This window comes from Pseudochaenichthys georgianus, chromosome 5, assembly GCF_902827115.2.
Source record: "Pseudochaenichthys georgianus chromosome 5, fPseGeo1.2, whole genome shotgun sequence".
In the NCBI taxonomy this organism is placed as follows: domain Eukaryota; kingdom Metazoa; phylum Chordata; class Actinopteri; order Perciformes; family Channichthyidae; genus Pseudochaenichthys; species Pseudochaenichthys georgianus.
In genome coordinates, this window is record NC_047507.1 from 32,979,112 (window position 1) to 33,001,301 (window position 22,190).

The window sequence follows — 22,190 nt, forward strand, 5'->3', positions numbered from 1 at the left end:
TATTCAGAAGGCGCGGGAATCTGTGACTGTGCGGGTGAGCGATGTGAGTGCACCTTCAGTCAGATTGCTGCATAAACAGACTGTTAAACTGCCCAAGTTAATAATAGAAAAATACGGTGGAGAAATAAGCCAGTGGCAAGAATTCTGGTCCCAATATGAAACGGCTATTCATGACAACGATGCACTGATCAAGAGGGAGAAGTTCACTTACCTGAGATCCTATCTGACTGGAGCAGCAGCAAGAGCTGTGGCAGGACTGGCCATGACAGATGATAATTATGATGCAGCAATACAATTGCTTCAGAACCGCTTTGGAAGACTACTACAGCTCATACCAGAAGACATAGCATTAGACTATACACGCATTTCAGACTCCAGTGGCGAATGGAGGGTACCTGAACTCATCCTGTTTCTTCAGAATGAAGTCCAGAGCAGAGAGAGAGCCCTTCAGCTCACCAGACCGGGTAACACTAAAAAGGACTTTCTGCCAAATATCAGAACTGGTAAGCCACACACCCTTACTGAAAACAAACCTAAAAGTTGGAATGTGCCATCAGCGACTGCATTGCACACAGCAAGTAATAGCTACCAGACATGTGGATATTGTGACAGTGCCAACCATAAACCAGAACATTGTCCAGACAATTCTGTTGCTGCTCGCAAAGATAAACTGCGAAAATTGGGAAGATGCTATGTGTGCCTTGGCCCAAAACACATAGCAAAATTCTGCAAAGTCAAGGGTGTTTCATGTGCCTTGTGTAGTCGCAGACATCACCAGTCAGTTTGTGATCAAAGTGAAGCTAAACCAGATGCCGACAGTGGAAGTACTGATGCTGTGGTATCAGCTGTGTCAAGCACAGTTAAAATGAAAGCTAATGTTCAGAACACAGTCCTGCTCCAGACAGTCAAGGCGTGGACAGAGGGCCCAGCAGGGAGAAAAATCATACGCTGTCTGTTGGATGGAGGCAGCCAGAGAAGCTTCGTTCATGAGAATGTAGTTAAAGCACTAAGACTACCAGTGGTTAGGCAGGAGACGCTACATCTTCACACTTTTGGAGCCACATCTCCAATAATAGTACAGCGCAACGTTGTGAAAGTGTCCCTAAAAAATGTGTGGAATTCACAGCAAGGAATAGAGATCGAAGCAGTGGAAACCCCTCAAGTGTGCAGTGCTGTGATAAAAGTGCCAGGCGAACCAATCCAAAACGAATTAAAGAAAAAGGGTCTGCAGCTTGCTGATTTTCCATTGGAAGGCGCTGATGATCCAGAGCTGTCTGTGTTAATAGGAGCAGACTATTACTGGAAAGTAGTGACAGGCAAGGTCCAGAGGATAACAGAATCGCTGGTAGCTGTAGAAAGCAGCTTTGGATGGGCTTTGCAAGGGCCAGTAACAACCTCAGGTGTCACCGAAGCCACTTGTATGCACATAAGTCTAGAAGAGGACACTCAGATCTCCAAACAGCTACAGGCTTTTTGGGAGGTGGAGTCACTGGGCATCGTTCATGAAAAAGCCCAGAGCCCAGAGGAAACCGAGGCTCTTCAAAACTTCGAACAGACTATAAAATACAAAGATGGCTGCTATCAAGTCGAGTTACCATGGCGACCAGAGAGACAAGATCTCCCAAACAACTTCAGAGTAGCAAAGGGGAGGTTTGAAGGTCTTAAGAGGAGACTTAAAACAGATGTGACCCTGTACACAAGGTACAATGATGTCATACAGGACTACCTACAGCAGGGCATCTGTGAGGATGTACCAGTGAACACATCAGCAGGAGAGCAACCGGAGGCTGTGAAATATTACATGCCACATCATGCTGTTATCCGAGAAGATAAAGCAACAACTAAATTAGAATTGTGTTTGATGCATCATCACATGAAGAGGGTTGCCCCTCACTAAATGACTGTTTGCTGACGGGTCCAAACCTTAACCCAAATCTGTTAGATGTGCTCATTAAGTTCAGACTCCACCAGATAGCCTTTACTGCAGATATTACCAAGGCTTTCTTGCAGGTAGCTCTAGCAGAAAAGGATAAAGATGCTGTTAAGTTCCTGTGGCTACATGGGCCTCCAACCAAAGACGGTAAAGATGAGCTGCGTATCATGAGAATGAATAGAGTGACATTTGGAGTGTCACCTAGCCCTTTCCTGTTAGCTGCAACAATAAGAAACCATATCAAGCAGTATGAAACAGAGCAGCATGTAGCAGTGGAAGCACTGAGAGAGTCTCTCTATGTTGATGATTTCATTTGCAGCTCATGTGATGTGGATGAAGCCTTTTCACTTACCACAACAGCAAAGGAGATTCTGTCTCACGCTGGCATGAACCTGTGCAAATGGGTGACAAATTCTCCAGATCTGAGAGCCAAGTGGACAGAAAGTGGAGTGGAGCACACAACAGAAACAGCCACTTGTGGAAATGTACTGAAGGTGTTAGGGTTAGTATGGAAAGCAGAGATGGATCATTTTGTATTTGACTTAAAGGGACTGCTGGACATTTTAAAAGGCAAAGAAAATACAAAAAGAAGTGTACTACAAACATCAGCTCGAGTATTTGACCCCATCGGTTTCCTGACTCCCTTCACTATAAGAGTAAAGTGCCTGTTTCAAGAACTGTGGGAGAGGGGAATCGGCTGGGATGAGCAGCTGCCTTCAGACTTGGCTGAAAAATGGGATCAGTGGTGTGCAGAGCTGCCAAAGCTCCACCTGGTGGCCATTCCGAGGTGGTACCAAATTGAGATCCAACCAAACTCACAGACAATCAAACTGCATGTCTTCTGCGATGCCAGCGAAAAGGCATACAGTGCTGTTGCCTATCTGCAAGGAAAAAACAAAGATGGAGAGGTTGTAACAAGTTTTGTGGCCTCAAAGTCAAAGGTAGCTCCATTGAAGAAAATGTCAGTACCACGCTTGGAGCTTATGGGTGCACTAATCGGGGCAAGGTTAGGGAATAATCTTCTCAAGCCACTCAACATGGAAAAGATTCAGCTTTACATGTGGACAGATTCGATGATCGTTTTCCATTGGATTCGCAGCTCAGCACAAAGGTGGAAGCCGTTTGTGTCAAACAGAGTGACTGAAATACAAGGACTCACAAATCCAGAGTCGTGGGCTCACTGCAGCGGCAAAATCAATCCTGCTGATTTACCCACCAGAGGCCAGAGCGTCGAGAACCTCATCCAAAGCAAGCTGTGGTGGAGTGGACCCACTTCACTGTTATCCACAGATGGAGCAGGAGTCATTGATGAGAGCTGTGATGCAGATGAGGTGAACGCTGAGCTTAGGTCTAAGTTTCAGGCTGTAGTACAGTTTACTAGCACTGAAGAAGCTGAACCACTACTAGACCTAGAGAAGTACAGCAGGTTAAAAACTGTATTGAGGATAACTGCATGGGTGAAAAGGTTCATAGCTAATGCCCGTTCTAATCAAAGGATTCAGGGAGAGCTAACTTCAGAAGAACTCACAGCAGCAGAAGTGTACTGGGCAAAGGTAACCCAAGAGCAACATTTCAACCAGGAAATGTGTCAGCTGAAATCTGGACAAAACATAAAGAGAGATTCGAAAATCAAAGACTTGAAACCATTCTTAGATGAAAATGCCCTTATGAGTGTAGGAGGTAGGCTACAGCACTCTGATTTCAGTTTTAGGGAGAAACACCCATGGGTGCTACCTAAAGATCACAGATACACTGAGCTACTAGTTCAGCGCTGTCATGAGAGAGTGATGCATTCAGGGGTCAGAGATACTCTGGTTGAGGTGAGAGAGAGATACTGGATTTTAAGGGGGAGACAGCTAGTCAAGCGGGTGGTATCACATTGTTTCATTTGTCGGAGACTGAAAGCTAAACCAGCACAGCAGGTTACAGCTCCACTACCCAGAGACCGAGTGACTGAGTCTCCACCCTTTGAAGTAACTGGGGTAGATTTTGCAGGGCCATTGTATGTCAAGTCTAGCGGTCAGGCTAAGAAGGCATATATTGCACTTTTCACTTGCGCTGTCACCAGGGCAGTGCATTTAGAGTTAGTGTCAGATCAGACGACAGAAAGTTTCCTCTTAGCCTTAAAGAGATTTATAGCAAGACGAGGACTGTGTAAAGTTATTTACTCAGACAATGCTAAAACATTCAAACGAGCAGACCAAGATCTAAAGGAACTATGGAAGTCATTCAAGGGCTCAGAGCTCACAGAGTTTTTCACTGACAAGGGGATCACCTGGAAGTTTATTGCCGAGCGAGCTGCTTGGTGGGGTGGCTTCTGGGAGAGACTAGTGAGATCTGTTAAAACATGTTTAAAGAGGGTCATGGGTAAGGCTTCACTGAACTTTGAAGAGCTAACAACCATGCTTGCAGAGGTTGAGGCTGTGTTGAACTCCAGGCCTCTATCCTATGTACACAATGATGCATCAGAGCCTCAGCCACTTACCCCCTCTCACTTCCTGGTGGGGAAAAGACTAACCTCTCTACCACCAAAAACTTTGCTTCCACCATCTCAGGCAATCAATGCGAGCAGAGAGGACATGAGCCGGAGATGGCGGTACCGGCAGAGACTCTTAACCAGCTTTTGGAACAGCTGGAAAAAGGACTACTTGATGGAGTTGAAATCAGCTCACAGGTGTGAAACACCTACACCCACTTTGCTGAAGGTGGGAGATGTCATCCTCATCGGAGAGGACAAAACTCCCAGGCAGAATTGGAAAATGGGTAGGATAACAGACCTGTTTCCAGGGAGAGATGGACTCATTCGTTCCTGCGTTGTCCGGACTTCTACGGGCAGTTTGTTGAGGAGACCTGTTCAGTTAATATATCCATTAGAGATAAGTTAATGGACTGAAAAGTGATGAAAGACTGTTCATCGTGCGGGAGAATGTTGTAACTTGTTTTATTTAAGGCAGTAAAACATTTGATTATTTGATATAAGTTAAAAGGTACGTTTCACAAGAAATGCTTTTATTTTGAAGTGCAAGTATGTCTCTTCCTCTGGCTGCTTCCTGTTATGAAAAATTGAATACGAGCATGTCGAGTGCATTTTCTCTGTCTTCCACCGTTCTTTTTGGAAACTGTTTAAGGAATATAAAGTAAAGATTCAGTTTGAAATAGACTGTGCTTGGTTCTTCATTCGAAGCTTCTATTACACAACAGTGTTAAGCTTAGACAAATACTGTGTCTTACAATGGGTGGATGGTTATAGAGAAGTCTTATTTAATTCAATAAAACTCAAGTTTCTATCATAACAAGGGCAAGTGTAAGGAAAAACTAACTATAGAACAACATTTTCAGCTGGCAAGTTTTGTTTATTCAAAAAGCACAATGAGCAAAAATAAATCATGAATGCTGCATCTAGAGGTGATGATACATCACAACAACAACTTGTAGATTTCTACAAGACACTGTACCCACAAAGAGTAGAGGAACAACTGTCTTTACAAAAGACACACAATTTACACTTTTTGAGGTAACATTAAAACATTCACTGTTAGTTAAAAAACATGTTTTTATAAAAACTGACCTTACAACTGGTCACATCGTTTTAATAATCAATTGATTTTTTAAATGACATTGTCAGTGTAAAACTGTGACAATGTTACATTTAAAAAAGAATAACATATTGATCTTAAAACAGAACAATTGTCAATTATCACAGAAAGTGAGGGAAGGTCCAAATATGTCCATAAAAAGGACAATTCATATCTTTGATCAATCAAAGAGATACAAAAAACAATTCTCCTTGTAGTTAGTATATTGGACAACACACAACGTGTATTGAGACATAAAAGTATCACAGGAAAAGTGTGACATTTAAGAAAATCTTTTGGAAAAAAAGGATAAACATTTCGATCTTTCAACAGATCAGGTCTGAGTTATCAGAGAAATAAAGTCAATTATGACTACGTCCTAAAAATGGACAAGAAGTCTTTGTTCACTATGATCAATAACAATCAAAAGATACTAAATGCATTAAACTATATACGACCAATACTTGAAGTACAGTGAGGTATATCAATGTCTGTTGCTTTCAGATTTGTTCATGCAACATGCATGACAAGATATTCTCTTTCTTAACTTGACATATGTTTAAAAAAAGAACAGTTAAAGTTTCTGATCAAAATGATCAACAACAATTAGAGGATTACAAATGTAACCATAGCAGTGTTGTCTATCAATACATGAAGTACAGTGTATTATAATTGCAAATGCAATCAGATTTGGTTCATGCAACATGCATGACAAGATGTTCTCTTTCTTAAATTGAAAGATATAGTTGCTGTCATTTCCTCAGGACATGTCATCTTGCATAAAGAAAATGAACAAAAACAACCGTCTGTACAAACAGAAGAACAAGTCCTTAGTATTTCAGAATTCAGAAGAATTCACTTCCAGTAACCTTTGACCAATATGGTCATCTCAGTTTGTCTGGTAGTAACTCCAGTCTGTAGGGGTCTACCACGGCCTCCAGAGGGCGCTGTTGACTGGACTCTTCTCTTTGGTGATGCTGGTCTGGACTGTGGAGCTCAGCAGAGAGAAGTCAGCCTCTCTCAGGTTCTTATCAGAGGAACACTGCATCTTGTTGACGTGGTTCAGCAGTCTTCTCTGCTTTTCATTCTGCTGCTGCAGTCGTCTCAGGACACAAACTGTCATCTCCAGGATGTCTGCTTTCTCCAGCTTGGAGTCTGGCTGCTGTTTGAGGAACTCTGGACCCAGGAGAGACTTGATCTGCTCAATGCTGCTGTTGATTCGCTCTCTGCGTAACTTCTCCACCAGAGGCTTTCTGAGCTGCAGAAAGAAAAAGAAAGTCATTAATAATCTTATTCTGGAGTTTAGTGGTAGCATGAACAAAGACAACGATTGAAGGACAATATTGAAATCTTCTTGAATCTTGAATTTACCTTGTGGGTCAGAGTGTGAGGCTCCTGAGAGTTGGTCATTGCTGCAGTGATTGTAGGTGCCATGTCTGGATCTCTGTGCTGTAGAGAGAATCTGATCTCTGCTGGCTTCATCCCTCCTATTTATAGTCCCACATCTCCATATGAATGTGTGGGTCTGGGTCTCACTGCACTTTCTCACAGTCTCAGCCAATCAGAGAGCTCAGAGAGACAATAAGGAGTGCAACTACTCAATAGTCTTATTGCCCCAAGGGACAATGGTTAGATCCCAGGGGAACAGGTGGGGGGCTGGGGGGGTGATGGAGAGAGACTCACAGAGCTCTGTGTGAATCTGGGAAAGTGGTGACCCTGTAGAGAGCAGATCTGCTGCCTGATGCTGGGATCAATGACTTTGATGAACACACGCTCATCATCTCATCACACACATAAGGGAAAACTATTTACTGTGTATATTTAAATTAGAGCTGGGATAAGCTAAAGTGTAAAAGCTAAGCGATATTTCATATTGGTCAATTCATTCACTAACATTTTTTATATTTAACTGTTATAACACTCCATTTTATATTGATTTGATTGATCCTTTAAAAAAAAATTATATAATCTCTTCATTCATTTTTTTGCAAACAGAACTAAAATATGTTATAAAGTAGTTTGATGCCCATTCATGTTACTTGAACTAAACCCAACCTAATTATCATGCAGCTGTCCAGATGTGGTCTTTTGACACGTGCCTTGTCTAGTCAGCCTGAGTAGCACGTTGAGCTCAGTTTCCCACACTGACTCCCTGTATGGTGTGGTCAATGATCCACAAAGGGACTCCTCTGACAGATGCTGGCTGTGGGTTGTTACAGAAACTGAGGGTGACATCACCAGCCACCTGGAGGGAAAGGACGCCATTGGCTGACTTGTAGTGTTTGAAATTTGGGTTGAAAAAACATCATCTATGTAAGTATCGCGTAAATTAATCAACATTTCATACATTTCGAACCTGTATTAATTATCATGCTTTATTGCTGATCAGAACTAGTTCTCTATACATGAATGTGGGAGGTCTCCTGGTGGGCAGCTGTTTCCTGAAGTGTGCCAAATCCCTTTGGAGAATTACTTGGCTGCTTGTGGTGTGGGTGGACGTCATTCACACTCAATTCTGTCCTCCAGAGTTGTAGTAGTAATATTCATTTATTTGTCCCCGAGGGGAAAATGGGTTGCAGCACATCACAAAGGCATTTAAAAAAATAAGACAATACGTTACTGACAACAACATAGACACAGATTAAAACGAACAGACATAAGAAAAACAGATATCGGCAGACATGACAAGGGGCCTAGGCCCTCATTTGCGAAAGGGGGAGGGGGGACAGGGCCAGACCAGCTGGGTAAACAGTGCGTCCTAGCCATCATTGATTCAGGAGTTTGATGGCTTACATAAAGTGAGGAAAATAAACAATCAAAAGATGACAAATATCTCATTCATTCACCAACAGATGGCGTGCAGTGAATATTAAACTTATCAAAGAAAATTGTGCCATAAACAAACCTTTTACAAATAAGGATAAACATTTGGATCTTGCAACAAATCAGTTTTGAGTAATTATCATCAAAACAAAGAACAGGCAACGTTTCTGATCAAAATGATCAATAACGACCAGAAGATTACAAATGTAACCATAGCACTTTAACAGGAAGTACAGTGTATTAAAATTATAATTGCAAATGCAATCAGATTTGGTTCATGCAACATGCATGACAAGATGTTCTCTTTCTTAAATTGAAAGATATAGTTGCTGTCATTTCCTCAGGACATGTCATCTTGCATAAAGAAAATGAACAAAAACAACCTTCTGTACAAACAGAAGAACAAGTCCTTAGTATTTCAGAATTCAGAAGAATTCACTTCCAGTAACCTTTGACCAATATGGTCATCTCAGTTTGTCTGGTAGTAACTCCAGTCTGTAGGGGTCTACCACGGCCTCCAGGGGGCGCTGTTGACTGGACTCTTCTCTTTGTTGATGCTGGTCTGGACTGTGGAGCTAGTCCCACATCTCCATATGAATGTGTGGGTCTGGGTTTTGACCAATCACAGTGGTGGTCAAAAGAAGAGGGAATGCTGAGCTGCCACCTGCTCAGTGGTCATATTAGAAGGGGACAATGGGGAGATTTCAGAGAAACAGATGGAGGGTCGGATCAATGCTTTTAATGCATCACACAAATGCATTGAACCATAACCATTAAATACAGTCAGAATAAAAGAGTCACCACATTGTAGGGTACAAATTACTGGATGGATTACCAGCAGCATAATAAAACATCAGCGGGAAATATGTCTGGGGTGTTTACTTATTGGAAGTTATGGAACTGCAACTGTATATGTGCGTTTATTAAAAGTGTTATGCATGAACTTTTTCACCAGAAATGACCAAGAATTATAAATTATATTTAGTTGTGATACCACCTCCTTCCTTCTCAACCTCTGTCTCTTGAGGGCAGAGGTCTTGATCCTGTGTCCCTTTGGGGGGATCAGTGGGTCACTTTCCTCCTCATTCCCACACTCTTGTCTGTTCCCTGTGTCTCATTGTGTGAGGCCATGTGTGTGGTAAAATAACCCCACTGTGTTTGTTGACCACTGCATTTAAAAATGGTTATAAATCAATTACAGTTCTACGTAATGAAAAGACAATTATAATACATTTCTGTTTATTATGCAGGTTTGTGTTTAATCCTGGCGGGAAGGTTAAGCATTGTATCAGTGCAAATCCAAAAAAGGATACCGTAAGCTACTTCCCCTTTAGGATTTTTAACATTTTGCATCTCATGCATTTATCATGTGATTTGGTTAAGTTTAAATGCATTGATCATTAGTAACCTCTCTGTTTTTAACTTAAAGTTTGCTAACATTATTATTAATTTGTTTTACATACAGCATCTATTCGAACCTTTGCGACACATGATTACAAAAAGTTAAAACGCCAATGACTTATGTAATGGTTAATAAATAAATTACCAATGTGTGCTGATGTATGTTCAACTGATGTTGGTTCACACCATTAGACTTATTCACATACTGCTCATGAATAATTTGGCCTTTACTGTTCATATCTGAACATTAGGACCTACCTTATGTCAGAAATGTTTTATTAACCTATTAATCAAAACACAAAAACACAGTGTCATAGCTAATTAAAATCTCTTTATTACAATCACATGTACATCATCATATTCCAAAAAGCTTGCTGTTGTGAAAAGTACCCTTGCACAGACAGATGGAGGTGGTGTTGAAGGCTGGATGGAGGGATTGTCAGATGGAGTGAAACAAGTGTTGAGATCCCCAGCAGCAAGTGTCTCCGCTCCAGTGTGCTTTTAATTTCACATCACATGAGGACAGCAGTGCTATTTTCAGCTCTTAGTGTCCTTGTGTAACGTAAGCAAAGAGAGTGAAGGCGGGAGCGGGTGAAAAGGAACAATTCTTTCTTCGTCATCCATTATTCAGACTCTTTGAGTCACAGCCGGGAGAGAGAGGGGAAATGTGGAAACATCAGATTCCACGTCTTTTCTCTCTGAGTGTTTTAAACAAACAGTTTGACATTTCTGTAAATTATCCTAGAGGATGGATATCAGTTTCCTCTCTGTGATTCCTGTCCATGGAAGGGCCAAGGACGTGCTGAGGTCAGCACAAAGACTGCTAACCTAGCTCAGGCTTTCAAGAACTCCACAGCTGTCTAATTTAAACAATTTGCTTTCTTAATCCTAACTCTACCATAAGGAAAGAATATTCTGTCACTACGCCCAGCTTCGCCTGGTTCCAGATCTCTAAGATTAATATCTTATCACATCTCTGATGTTCGGATATTCAAATATGTCTGGTTTTGTTTAGGCCTTTTTTACTAATGGTATTAGCTTAACTGGGAAAGTAACCATGGTTACCATTTCCTACTAAATATCACCATGTGAATTGTGAGCATATTGCCATGCTGATGCTCAAAGCAGTTTAGTTTTTAATACAAATATGCTCCACTGCTTTTCAATACATCTGCTAATACCACCATTTTTTATATTGATACACATGTTTAATTATTAAGATTAAACATATAACACTGGCTGCTGTGAGTTTTTTGCCACTAGTATTCCTGCTTACCAATGCTAAACATGTATGGACCTATCCCTGTGTACCTTATTCCTATCCCCCATACACAGAGATGAGACTGATATCCATCTAAATCATCTGACTCTGGAAAAGACAGAGAGAAAGAAGATTCATCTCAAATGTTGTAGTGCTCCTTTAGGCATTACAGTGTCAGTGAGCCTACTTATAATTCATGGATGCCACATTTAACATTCAGAACAAACTGAACTACTTTCCATGAACGTTGACCATATTGTGAGTGTTAAATGTACTAATACTACAATAATCTCTGTGCTGTATACACAGCCTCCATAACACAGCTACTGTATAACCCTACAGAGTCACATGATAAACCACTGGAGGTGTCTGGTGGCACCAGCATGTCCTAACTCAAACCTCATCTGCACCTTCTGACAAAATCAATATGTACATGTCATAATGACACAAAACAACAATACAATTCAATTTAGCCATTCAAAAGACAATAATATTCACATTCTGTGTTCACTCTTCGAAAATGGTAAATCAAAGTTTCTTCAGCTTTTTAATAAATTAAGTAGATTTTAAAAGTCATAAAACATTGGTTTTGAATCTACCACAAGAAAAATATTGAAATATGTCCAACACAATGACAATAAACATATTTTCTCCTTCATAAATCACTATGATAGTTTATAAAGAAACATCAACACACAGTCGTTCTATCTACAGTCGTTCCACTGGCCTTAGTCCCTGGTACAGAAAGGTAGGGAAAACGTTTCGTATAAAAAATGATGTGCAAAAAGTTGTTTTCTTAGGTCCCTCTCATGGAAAACGATGTAAAGAAATAATGTAAATATGTACATAACCGTTGCTCTTGACATTTTGATTCTAGGATTACTGTGCACTTGCGGTGACTCGTCATGTTTGTGCATCTGTTTGATTTAAACGAGTTACTGCATTTGATGGACACCTGACAGGAAGTGCACACAACAACACTGTCATTGTAAAAGTAGCTTGAGGTATTATTGCACATTTTCCCGAACTGCAGACAAGAATCAATAGATTTCAGATGTACTCACACTGTACCTGCCTCTACTGGAATGTCAACGCTGACTTGAGTGCTGTCTGTCCTGACTGTACAGATGCTGCAGCAGCCTGGACAAACTAACGTATAGTTGACTTGCAGTTTATCTTCTTTCTTTGAAATTGTCTCCACACAGTCAACGCATCACTTCAGATTTCAGTAAGCATGCATAAGCTGTTACCTGGGAAGGTAGATCTGTAAACATCCTGCCAACAGTAAAGACACCAGCAGGAACAGGGAGCCTTGTGCCATGAACAGAGAATCTTATGCTGCATTCATGCCATGTCGGCTGAAAAGTAATAATGACTTTTGTTAGTACGACATCCCACATTATGGTGCTTTCATTGAGAAAATATTTTAGATGTATCATTTCATCTTCCATCAAATTATTACAACTCAGTGGTTGGCGTTAATGTGTTTTCCAACTTCAACAGCAGCTGATTTCATACATAAAAGCTGTGGTCGAATTTCTTTTGTGTGGCACATTGTTCCCCATCCCTGATCCATATGGTTTCACTAGTGTTTCACAACCTAGTAAACCCAGTTGCGTTTTTCATTTCCGTTACAAAAGCTCACTGGACTGATATTTTAATTGTAAACAGAGTTTCTATAAAAACCATTCAGGATTTTAACATCAAATCTCAGTTGTCATTGTCTGCATTGCTACAGTTGATGTGTTCTGTGGCTGATGTAAAAGTAGTCATGTGTGATCGATCATTAGTGCACAGCCAGGTACATCACGCAGAACAGTATTGCTCCCCGAAATCTCATGGTCTGTTTGAATATTTCATTTTCTTTTTCATTTTGTCAAAGATTCTGTGAAATAAATGTAGCATAAGATGTAGCATGAAACACATGATGCAAACATACACGCGTATCTGACCTTGTTAGTTTTTTTTGTCTTTACAAGCATCATGCACTGACACGCACATTTTGTTCCGAGTACTCTACAGTGATCACACACCCACACATAAAGCTATCAGTTGAGGTGATGTAGTGAGTCTCTCACACATATTCATTAAAGGAACAGTCCCACATGGATGTAAGTCGTCTTGTTTACTGCCATCCCCACAGTTATATGAGAAGATGGTTATCAGTTTCGTCTTTGAGCTTTAAGTACAGAGAAGAAGAGGACCCTTTTCTTCTTTAGAAGATGAACAACATTTCAAAAATACTCCAAAAATGATAGAGGCAGCAAGCTGAACAGCACACAGTGGCACTATGCTGTTGGTACGTACTTTCTGGTTATGTTTTGGGGTGGCATACTTGTACATACAACCATGGAGGGGTGATGTGCGGGACCTTTTAAAACTATCTAAAGTGCATGGCCAAGTACATTTAGGGTGTGCCCTACTCCACTTGTGTCATTTAAAAAGATGTATAACCTGGGCGCAAATTAAGGTGCAAAGAGGTTGTATTAAGTCTCTTGTGCGACTTTGTGCAGGGTGTAAGAGAATCTTTTTGTTTGAATTAGACAGGATAGGAGTTTGTTTATTTCTACAATAGATTAAGCTAGGCTTGAATTTCCTCCCTGCCACCTGCCTCTTTGCTTAGCTAGGCCATTTCCTGGAACTATATGTGTACAGGTCACACAGAAGAAACTGATATCCATCTAACCATTGAGTTTGAAAAGACAGAACAAGAGGAATCACTAAGATGTCGTCATGTTTGCTTGACATCACACTCACACAGTTATATTTAGACGTGGTGCCCATGCAGTTAGACGGTGGTGACCGTCAGCAGGGAGCTGGTACACAGCCTGTCCTCATTGTTCAGCCTGGTCCCATGAGTCAACAGCTCCTCAACTGTCGTCCAGTCATCCAAAAGCTTCCTGTTCCTCAGACGACTGAGCTTCCTCTGACTCAGCTCCAGCACCGTGTTGCACCTCCCTTCTGCAAAAGCTCCGCCTCCTCTGTTGTCCAGCATAGAGCCTTCTCCAACAGAGACTCCTCCTCCTCCAGCGATGGTTCCTCCCCTGGCAATGGTGTCTCGTAAAGTCGTTCCTCTGGCCTGCATCTGCTGCTGCTTCTGCTCACGGGCCAACAGAAAGTGTTCCCTTCTCTCCATGCGACTCCAGTAACGACCCATGAGCATGTCGGTATTGGTCTCCTCGTCTGTGCTCATTCCACTGCGTTCATCCGCTAGCTGAGACGCCCGGTCTCTTAAGAGCTGGTTCCTGGAGACCCGAGAGGTTGTATTGGGTTTGGCGATTGGATTAGGTTTCAGCTGAATACCAGAACAGGGATTAGGACATGTATTCTCATTTATGTGTCCTTTCTTTGCATCCCATCCAACTGCACAGCCAGCCCCTGTGTGGCCCTCCAGGGTGCTGTAGAGACCTCTTCCTCCCCCGCCACCCTGAGACTGACGGCTGGCAGGTTTCGGCCAGGTGTCGTTGACGTCACCAGCCTGAGGAGGGTTGACTAAACTCTGCAGGTGCTGCTGCTCTCTGGCTCGGCTCCTCACCAGCTCCTGCTGCCTCTCTCTGTTCATCTCTTCCTGAATCTGTGCCTCCCTTTCTCTCTCCCTTTCCCTCTCTCTCTCCCTCTCCAGCTCTTTTTCATGAATTTGCCTCTGTTGTTCCAGTTCCCTCTTCATCTCTCTGTCCCTTTCTGCCACCAGTTGCTCTGGCATCATGTTTCTTTCTTGCGAGTGCCACCAGTCGTGGTGAGCGATCTGTGCATTAGCGTTATTGTCGTAGCATCGCTCATGGGTGTTAGCACTCCTAATATGCCCTAAAGCATTGGGGTGTTGTTGTGGTGGGACGGCCAGGGTTGCTGGGTGAGAAGCCATCACACCAGCTACGAGCTCACCTTCCTCTCCAAGGCCCGGTGGCAGGACGTTATGTTGGGGCACACCTCCACAGTGATGCAGGGTTTCTGCACAGTAGGAGGGGGAAGATGGGTGGCTGGCCCGGCGGCGGTACTCCTGCGGGGGAGGGCGATGGTGCAGAGTTCTGCTTCTTCTCAGCATACCTACTGAACTGGAGCCCTCGTGGTGCTGCTGCTGTATGGGTACCAGTGGTCTCCGGTGGCTGGAGGGGGTGCTGCAGGTGGAGAGGACTGGGGCATTAATTCGTGAGACTGCTGCATGGGCGTGGGAGGGGTTGAACAGAGCTCCACTGCTGGAGCTGTGACGGTTCAGACAGGGCCGGTCAGCTTTGTGGAACTGGACCGAGGAAACCCTGAAAATTCAAAAAGCAGCATAAGAACATGTTGTAGGAAATAGTTCAATCAGAAAGAGTTCAATCTAAAAATATATTATCTTCAGATATGTCTATTTCAGAAGTTATGAAATGCTGGACTAATTTGTTTGGTGTTCTTCGTAGATTACAAAGAATATTAGCTTCAAACATACCAGAAAACCTTTTTAATAATTGGTTTAGGATGAAGTAAATTGTGCTATACATGGTCTAGTTTAGACTGCTTTTTAAACCAAGAGATTACATTTAAAACTAGGGGAATAACCGACTGTTACTTTGGTAAAAAAACAATAATTTATAATTGAAGCAAAGGCAGAAAAAGTCAACAAATTCCTAAAGGGTTACTGACATCTTATTTTTAGCGCCTCATTGTTGTTACTAAGCCACTGACTGAGCCATGATTTATTCTGGTATTGTCAACAGGTTATGAGTGTTTCCATAGAAACCTGGTGTTACGTGGCTACATTTTTAGGCTTTGAATAAGGATTTAAATTCAGGCGCAACTGATAATCTAATTTTAGACAACTCTCTGTGTTTTTTTAGCACTCTGACCGAACGTCATCTTCAGTCTCAGATGCTGTTGTTAAGAAATTAAATGTTTCTTGTCACACCGTAACTGTCATTTTTTAGGGGCTTCTACCTGAAAAGTCCTCGTGGTGGCAGATCCATGATGGACCCAGTGCCGTCCTCCATCTCGACCTGCAGGCGCTGACACTGAGGCTGCACGGCCAGCGCCTCAGGGATGGCCTCCAGCAGCTCCCGGTGGCTCTTGGGGCAGCTGTCACGCCGCTCCCGCCTCTCGCAGGCTTCGCCCTGATGCTGCAGCCTGGCGTTGTACAGCCGCATGCGCTTCTCCAGCAGCCTCTGGAAGTGCCTGAACTCCCCGGTGCTCACGCTGTAGAAGCCCGAATCACTGAGCTCCGAGGAAATAAAGGACTCAGAGGAGGGAGAGCCGCCACCTCCGAAGCCCCCACAACCCCCTGGGGCGAGGGTCCCATGTGAATGGCAGTCCTCCAGGCCTCCCTCCTCAGTCTCCAGCCCGGAGAGGTCCCCCTGGTGGATGGAGCCATCAGTCCAGCCCAGACCGCTGTCCAGCTCATGGTGGAGGGGCATGAAGCCCAGCGGCTTCTCCATCATGAAGTCCTCGTCATCAGTCTGTAGCAACACACATCTTGAGTCCAATGGTAAGATCCCCACAGCAATACACTAAATAACAGCATGCTTACATATTTGATCAGGGTATAGTCCCCCCGTACCTTTTAAGTGACAACTAAATGCGTCTGCAGCAAACTGTCAAATATTGAAGGTCAATAAGTGACTGACTCATAATCTATTTATTTATTCTTTGATCTAATTTTGCATGACCTAAATATTTTTATGATTTTATTATTTAGGCACATTAATGTTTTTGACCAACTGGACAACATTTAACATACAGACATACTGTAGACACAGACAGGCGCGGACTGGCCATGGGGAGGACCGGGAGGTTTCCCGATGGCCTGGCCTGTTAAGTGGTCTGCTGGCCTGAGGATTCTTTTTTTTATGTATTGTGAACGCAACGCTGCGCAAATGTGGGTCTGACTCTGCCTCACAGAAGGTGACTGGCTGTCTACATAATGTGGCCTGCCGACATGGCCACTTTCATACACTAATGCCATCGATTGGTCTCTGTGTGTCATTAAGCTCGGGAGGGTGTGTGTATGTGTGGCGCGAGCGAGAGAGAGAGCGAGCGTGCACCGATTACGTGTATTGTTGCTGTTAGCATCTGGTGCTAGCTAGCTGTGCTAACGAATATAAGGAGCTGTTTCAACAACAAGGTGGAGGGAGAGTCCTCTCCAGTCAGACTGAGAGGCTGATAACTACAGCTCAGGTGAGGTAAAGGACTCTGAGTGTTTAGATAGTTAACTTTGTCTAAGTTATCTCTGTGGGTCTCAAACGGTTTGGTCACCATTTATGTAAACACATATTTCCATTTGAGAGGGTAGTGATTAGTGAAATATGCATGAATAATAAAAAAAAAAGTTAACTAGGTGAAAAAAGGTAAGATAAACTTTTAAAACTTGTTGAGAGCTAAAACTAGTCTTTGCTTCTGCCTCTAAAAGGAGCAGGGGGAGAGGAGGGAGACAGGAAAGACTGATTCAGGAGCCCAGACACACTCACAACTATAAATGAACCAAATAACAAATAAATAAACAAGTTTCAGTGTTTTTAAATATTGGATATGGTATGTTATTGGTTATGGCCATGTTCTTATGATTTTATGATTATTTAAATGTATACAGTTCTGTTTCATATGGGTGTAGTCTCTTTATTTCCCCCTCAAAGTGCACCAGATTGATGCATTTAACTCCAACATTTAACAAACAAATCTTACCGGGGATGCATGCCCCCGGACCCCCACTTAAAATATGTTCACGTGAATAGATTCCTAAATAGATTTTCACATTTTTTTAAATAGTGACCCATGTCCATATGTTTATTTTTGGGTGGTAGTTTTAAACTATAGGGCTATCACTATGGGCAGCAACGCTGTAAATATTGACAAATAAATCTAGCAAAATGGCACAAAAAAAAACTGGTAGTGGCCTGGCTGGGTGTATAATTCCCGGCCTGATTTATTGTCCCAGTCCGGCCCTGGACACAGAGCTTTTTGCTTGACAAGTTTGGCTTATTGGGTCCAAGACTAGCCTAAGTCATCCGTGGATGCTGTTATTCTTTGTTTTTTATTTCAACAAACAAAACAAATGCAACCTTAATTCCTGTCATTTCTTTTATTTCTACTGATAATGTTAAAGGTATTATTTTAGTGTCGGTTCCGAACTTCAATATCTTAATCGGCAGTTATTAAAATTACAACATACACTATTAGATATAAAGCATATACCTGACTTTGGAAGCCGTTCGGTTCTTCTAAGTTTGCATTGCAACATCCCATCAGGCAGTTCTGTCCCTTTTGTCCACGACCAGTCAGTTCTGGGTCTTGAGGGATCTATGATAAGAAACAAAGTAAATGAGAAACAATACAAAGCTTGTGTATGTTTATGGGTTCTTCATTTATTATTGATTGCAGGAATTCTTTGCCAAATTTGGACTAAACTGTTGCTGAGGCCAAAGTGACATCCAATATTTGTGTGCAGATTAATACAGTTCAATTTTAACATTTATATTCAATGTGTGTATTTCTGGTTCTTAGTGTCACCTTGTGGCTGATGTCCATTGTGTCCCGTGGGGAACTGGACAGGTAGCTGTACCGTCCTGCATCACAGTGATCTTGTGGCAGAGCAAGATGGCTGTAATAAAGTCTGAGAATGGAGACAAAAATACAGAATGAAGACCAAATTATTAATTTAGAATCCTCTTACTTATTACAACTTAATATCCTAATATACTGCTTTTGTCCATCCGATAGATCTAAATAACTCTTACTTACTTATTATTATACGTATTGTACTGGTCTGTTCACAGAGCTGATTCCTGGTTTGGCTGTGACCTGATTTACTTGTTGTAGTTGTCGTTTAAACGACACAAACTTAAATACTTTCCTGACTTTTTAGAAGATGTTTCAATTTGTAGACATTCATTGAAAATTGTATTGTATGTCTTTAAGCGGTTTGAAGTGGCAGCTAACAGTTCTCCACAGTAGTCAGATCACTACGCTGTTTTGATCCTTATCACAACATCTTTCTGTTTGTGTACCTGTCCTGGTAGGAGGGACTGGAGGCGTTGTGCCCCGCCCCCATCATTGGGAGTGGCAGGTTAAGGTGCTGCAGGTTGAGAGGTAGAGGCTCCCAGATTCCCCTGTCTGCCTCGGTGCCACACCCCCTTTGACCCTTGATCTGCATGGTGATTGGACGTTGAGTGGCCGCCAGAATCCGCAGAGCATCGCGCTGGCTCAGGTTTGCAAGACTCCGCCCACTCAACTGAGAAAAACAGAGTAGGGTAAAAGAAGAATGGCATGTTAGCAAACAAATTCCCATCTCTGCATTCGGAAGACAAAGTTGACATGATCCTCTTATTGAAGCCATGTTTGATTTCACCTTAAGAGTTAAAGTGCACTGTTCACTATCCAGTTTGTAACAACAGTTGGTGGCTGTAATGCTAATAAGCTGTGGCTGTGATTGCTATTTTCTAGGCAAGTGTATGGGCGGGGCCTAGATACAGCAGCTCCACCCCCTGATTACTGATCTAACTCTTTAAATTAAGTCACAGCACACACAAGATGGCTTTGCCCATATATGGAATGTTGGCTTCAGCTTTGTACAGTAAAGACACGTCATCCATCTATTTATACAGTCTGTCACAAAAATAGATAGGGATTTTTAACTATTTATGAGTCTGAGGTGCCAGAAAGACTTTTTAAAGTATTTAATTAAATAAGTCATAAAACTACTAGTTTAAAGAGGCTAAAAAGCACCTTAAAGATTTAGAGTATGTTCTCTGTGAATTCAAAAATACCACAAACGTACTGCCATTAGACATTTCTCAAGAAAACCTGTATGGAGAAAAAAAAATCTGAATCTTTAATGGTATAAATGTGTCTTCTCATGGCAACTCTGTTGATTAATTTGATTTGTTATTCATTTAAAGCTTAGGTAGGCTACTTTGGAGACACTTTGCAAGTATACTAGATTTGAAAAGTAAACAAACTTCCCTTGAAAGCCATCCACCCAAAATACATTAAAGGGCATTGCTGAAGTTGATCAATACAAGAATTGTCCAATCGATCCGTAACAGGCAATTTCCAAAATCATCAGCAGGACGTATACAGTATATGTCAATATTAAAAGTAATGAAATCCTAGATGACCTCCATAAAAGTATGTTAACTCCATGCACAAACAGTGAGGCTCATTAAACTGGCATTCTCTCTAAAGTTACATTAAGTATGATTGTATAGTCTAGGTAAGAAAAAATGACCCTAGTTCTCACTTGTTTTATGACCTCAGTAAACATTCTCCGAATGAGTTTGTGGTTAGTTTGTGTTAAATATGTTTGAGTAAGATAGACGATAAAGCAGGGTATGCTCTGGTGTGGCTACCTTGTGATAGACAGACTGCTTGTGTTACGGTTTGGGCCCTCGTCCAAACACGTTTTCTTCTTACAACCCCCAAACTTTCACAGTGTGCTTACAGTTCTTCATAGTTAATTTAAGAATATTGGTCACCTAGAAATGTCCTAATCAGGGTTTAGTTGTTCTTTGCTCCACCATCTTGATGACAGTAACCCTGATGATTTCATGGTGATATTGCCAGGGCAATGTCAGTTTGTGGCTGTTGTGGGAGTTTGACTGATAAGACTGATACTAAAAGCCAACATCATTCCGCCTCTGCAGCACCACTGTCTTTAGAACTTTGCCTGGCAAGTTCAACAACTTAAATCACAAGTAATGCTTTGGTCCAGTTATGCAATGTGAGAAAACAGCATCAATGATACCGCGATCAAATTTGAGCTACAACTCTGCCATTTTAACTGCACTTCCAGTCCTTTTTTTTAAAAATGTGATCACAATACGGGTTGAAAACTCTGTCTTACTTGACTTAATGCAACTAGGTCACAAGGCACAGCTCTGCCTGCAGACAGATGGTGGATTTTTTGCTATATAACCGTGGAATTTCTGGCGATTTAAATCACACATGACGGATATGAACATGGTGTCCATGTTTCCAGTAAAGGGTTAACACCTACGAGCTATCATCAGTCTCATCCTGTTTCACACACGCACTCACATGCACACACATACATACACACACACACACACACACACACACACACACACACACACACACACACACACACACACACACACACACACACACACACACACACACACACACACACACACACACACACACACACACACACACACACACAAACTCACACACATGCAGCTCAGCAGCATTCGAATTAGACGCATGAACAGTATTGTTACATCCAGCACATCACATCCATGAGTCACCCTCCGCTACATTCAACCAGGCACACATGTACACTCACAAAAACACACACAGAGATAACATGAGCTGAGAAGTACAAAATGGCACCTGTGTGTGGATACAGAGGACGGCAGCTACACGACTGTGAGCCGTCAGCAGATGTAGATGACAAAAATAAACCATATTCTCGCACAGGAGAAGACAATTCTCCATATTAAAACGTACAAAAATAGACATGAAATGTTAAGATTTCAAGATGCATAAATAAGGTTTCATAATACACACACACAAATGCAGAGTCCTTGAAAAATCATAATATTAAGCCATTTTGCATCTGCATTTACAAGCCATGCTTAAGCTCACGATCACACACACAACTGAACTGTTCTATAGCTGATCTTCATCTTCGAATGAGACGTCATTTATAACATTAAGGCAGGTCTTTTGATGCTCACCGTTTGGTCCCCCATCCACGGTCCAGAGAGCCAGCAGCCCATCGTCACGGCAACGGAGGACGGCTGCCTTGGCTCCTGCAAAAATCAACGATGCTGCTGCTTCCTCCAGCAGGTCGTTTCCTCCTCCTCCTCTTCCTCCTCCTCCTCCTCCTCCTCCTCCTCCTCCTCCTCACCCTCTCCTCAGTCTGCGCTTCACTATCACTCTCTCCTCAGCATCTGTCCTCACAATCCTCCCTTCTTCTTCTTCTCTTCCTAATTTCAGTCTCTTTATTTTTTCTTCTATTTCTTAAGCGTCTCTAATCTCTCCCCTCCCCCCTTTCACAGCTCCAGGTTTTAGCATCCTGCACTCACCCACACATACACTCATGCATGCATTCGACTCTGCAAACATAAAAATATGCGCAGGCTGACGTTCAGAGATGGTGAGGGAAACACACACAGTCACAAGGTGAGGATGGTGCCTGATTGGTGGCCTGCTAAGGATCATCAGCCAATCAGAGGCAGTGGTCTCCCTCTGGATGTCTTCCTCCCTGACT

At 42.2% G+C, this 22,190-nt stretch overlaps 2 protein-coding genes across 2 annotated transcripts; both read right to left on the bottom strand.

The window, feature by feature from the left end:
* Nucleotides 1–5,649: 5,649 nt before the first annotated feature.
* On the bottom strand, nt 5,650–6,990 carry LOC117446634 (transcription factor HES-2-like). The gene is made up of 2 exons (XM_034082932.2): nt 6,880–6,990; nt 5,650–6,766 (listed from the first exon to the last, which is right to left on the bottom strand). Exons 1-2 carry the CDS (start codon nt 6,988–6,990, stop codon nt 6,434–6,436), a joined length of 444 nt encoding a protein of 147 aa, XP_033938823.1. The 3' UTR covers nt 5,650–6,433.
* Nucleotides 6,991–10,048: 3,058 nt separating this feature from the next.
* Nucleotides 10,049–21,764, bottom strand: LOC117446606 (uncharacterized). The gene is made up of 6 exons (XM_034082898.1): nt 21,655–21,764; nt 18,964–19,187; nt 18,467–18,569; nt 18,152–18,256; nt 15,905–16,419; nt 10,049–15,246 (listed from the first exon to the last, which is right to left on the bottom strand). Exons 1-6 carry the CDS (start codon nt 21,694–21,696, stop codon nt 13,782–13,784), a joined length of 2,454 nt encoding a protein of 817 aa, XP_033938789.1. The 5' UTR covers nt 21,697–21,764; the 3' UTR covers nt 10,049–13,781.
* Nucleotides 21,765–22,190: the final 426 nt, after the last annotated feature.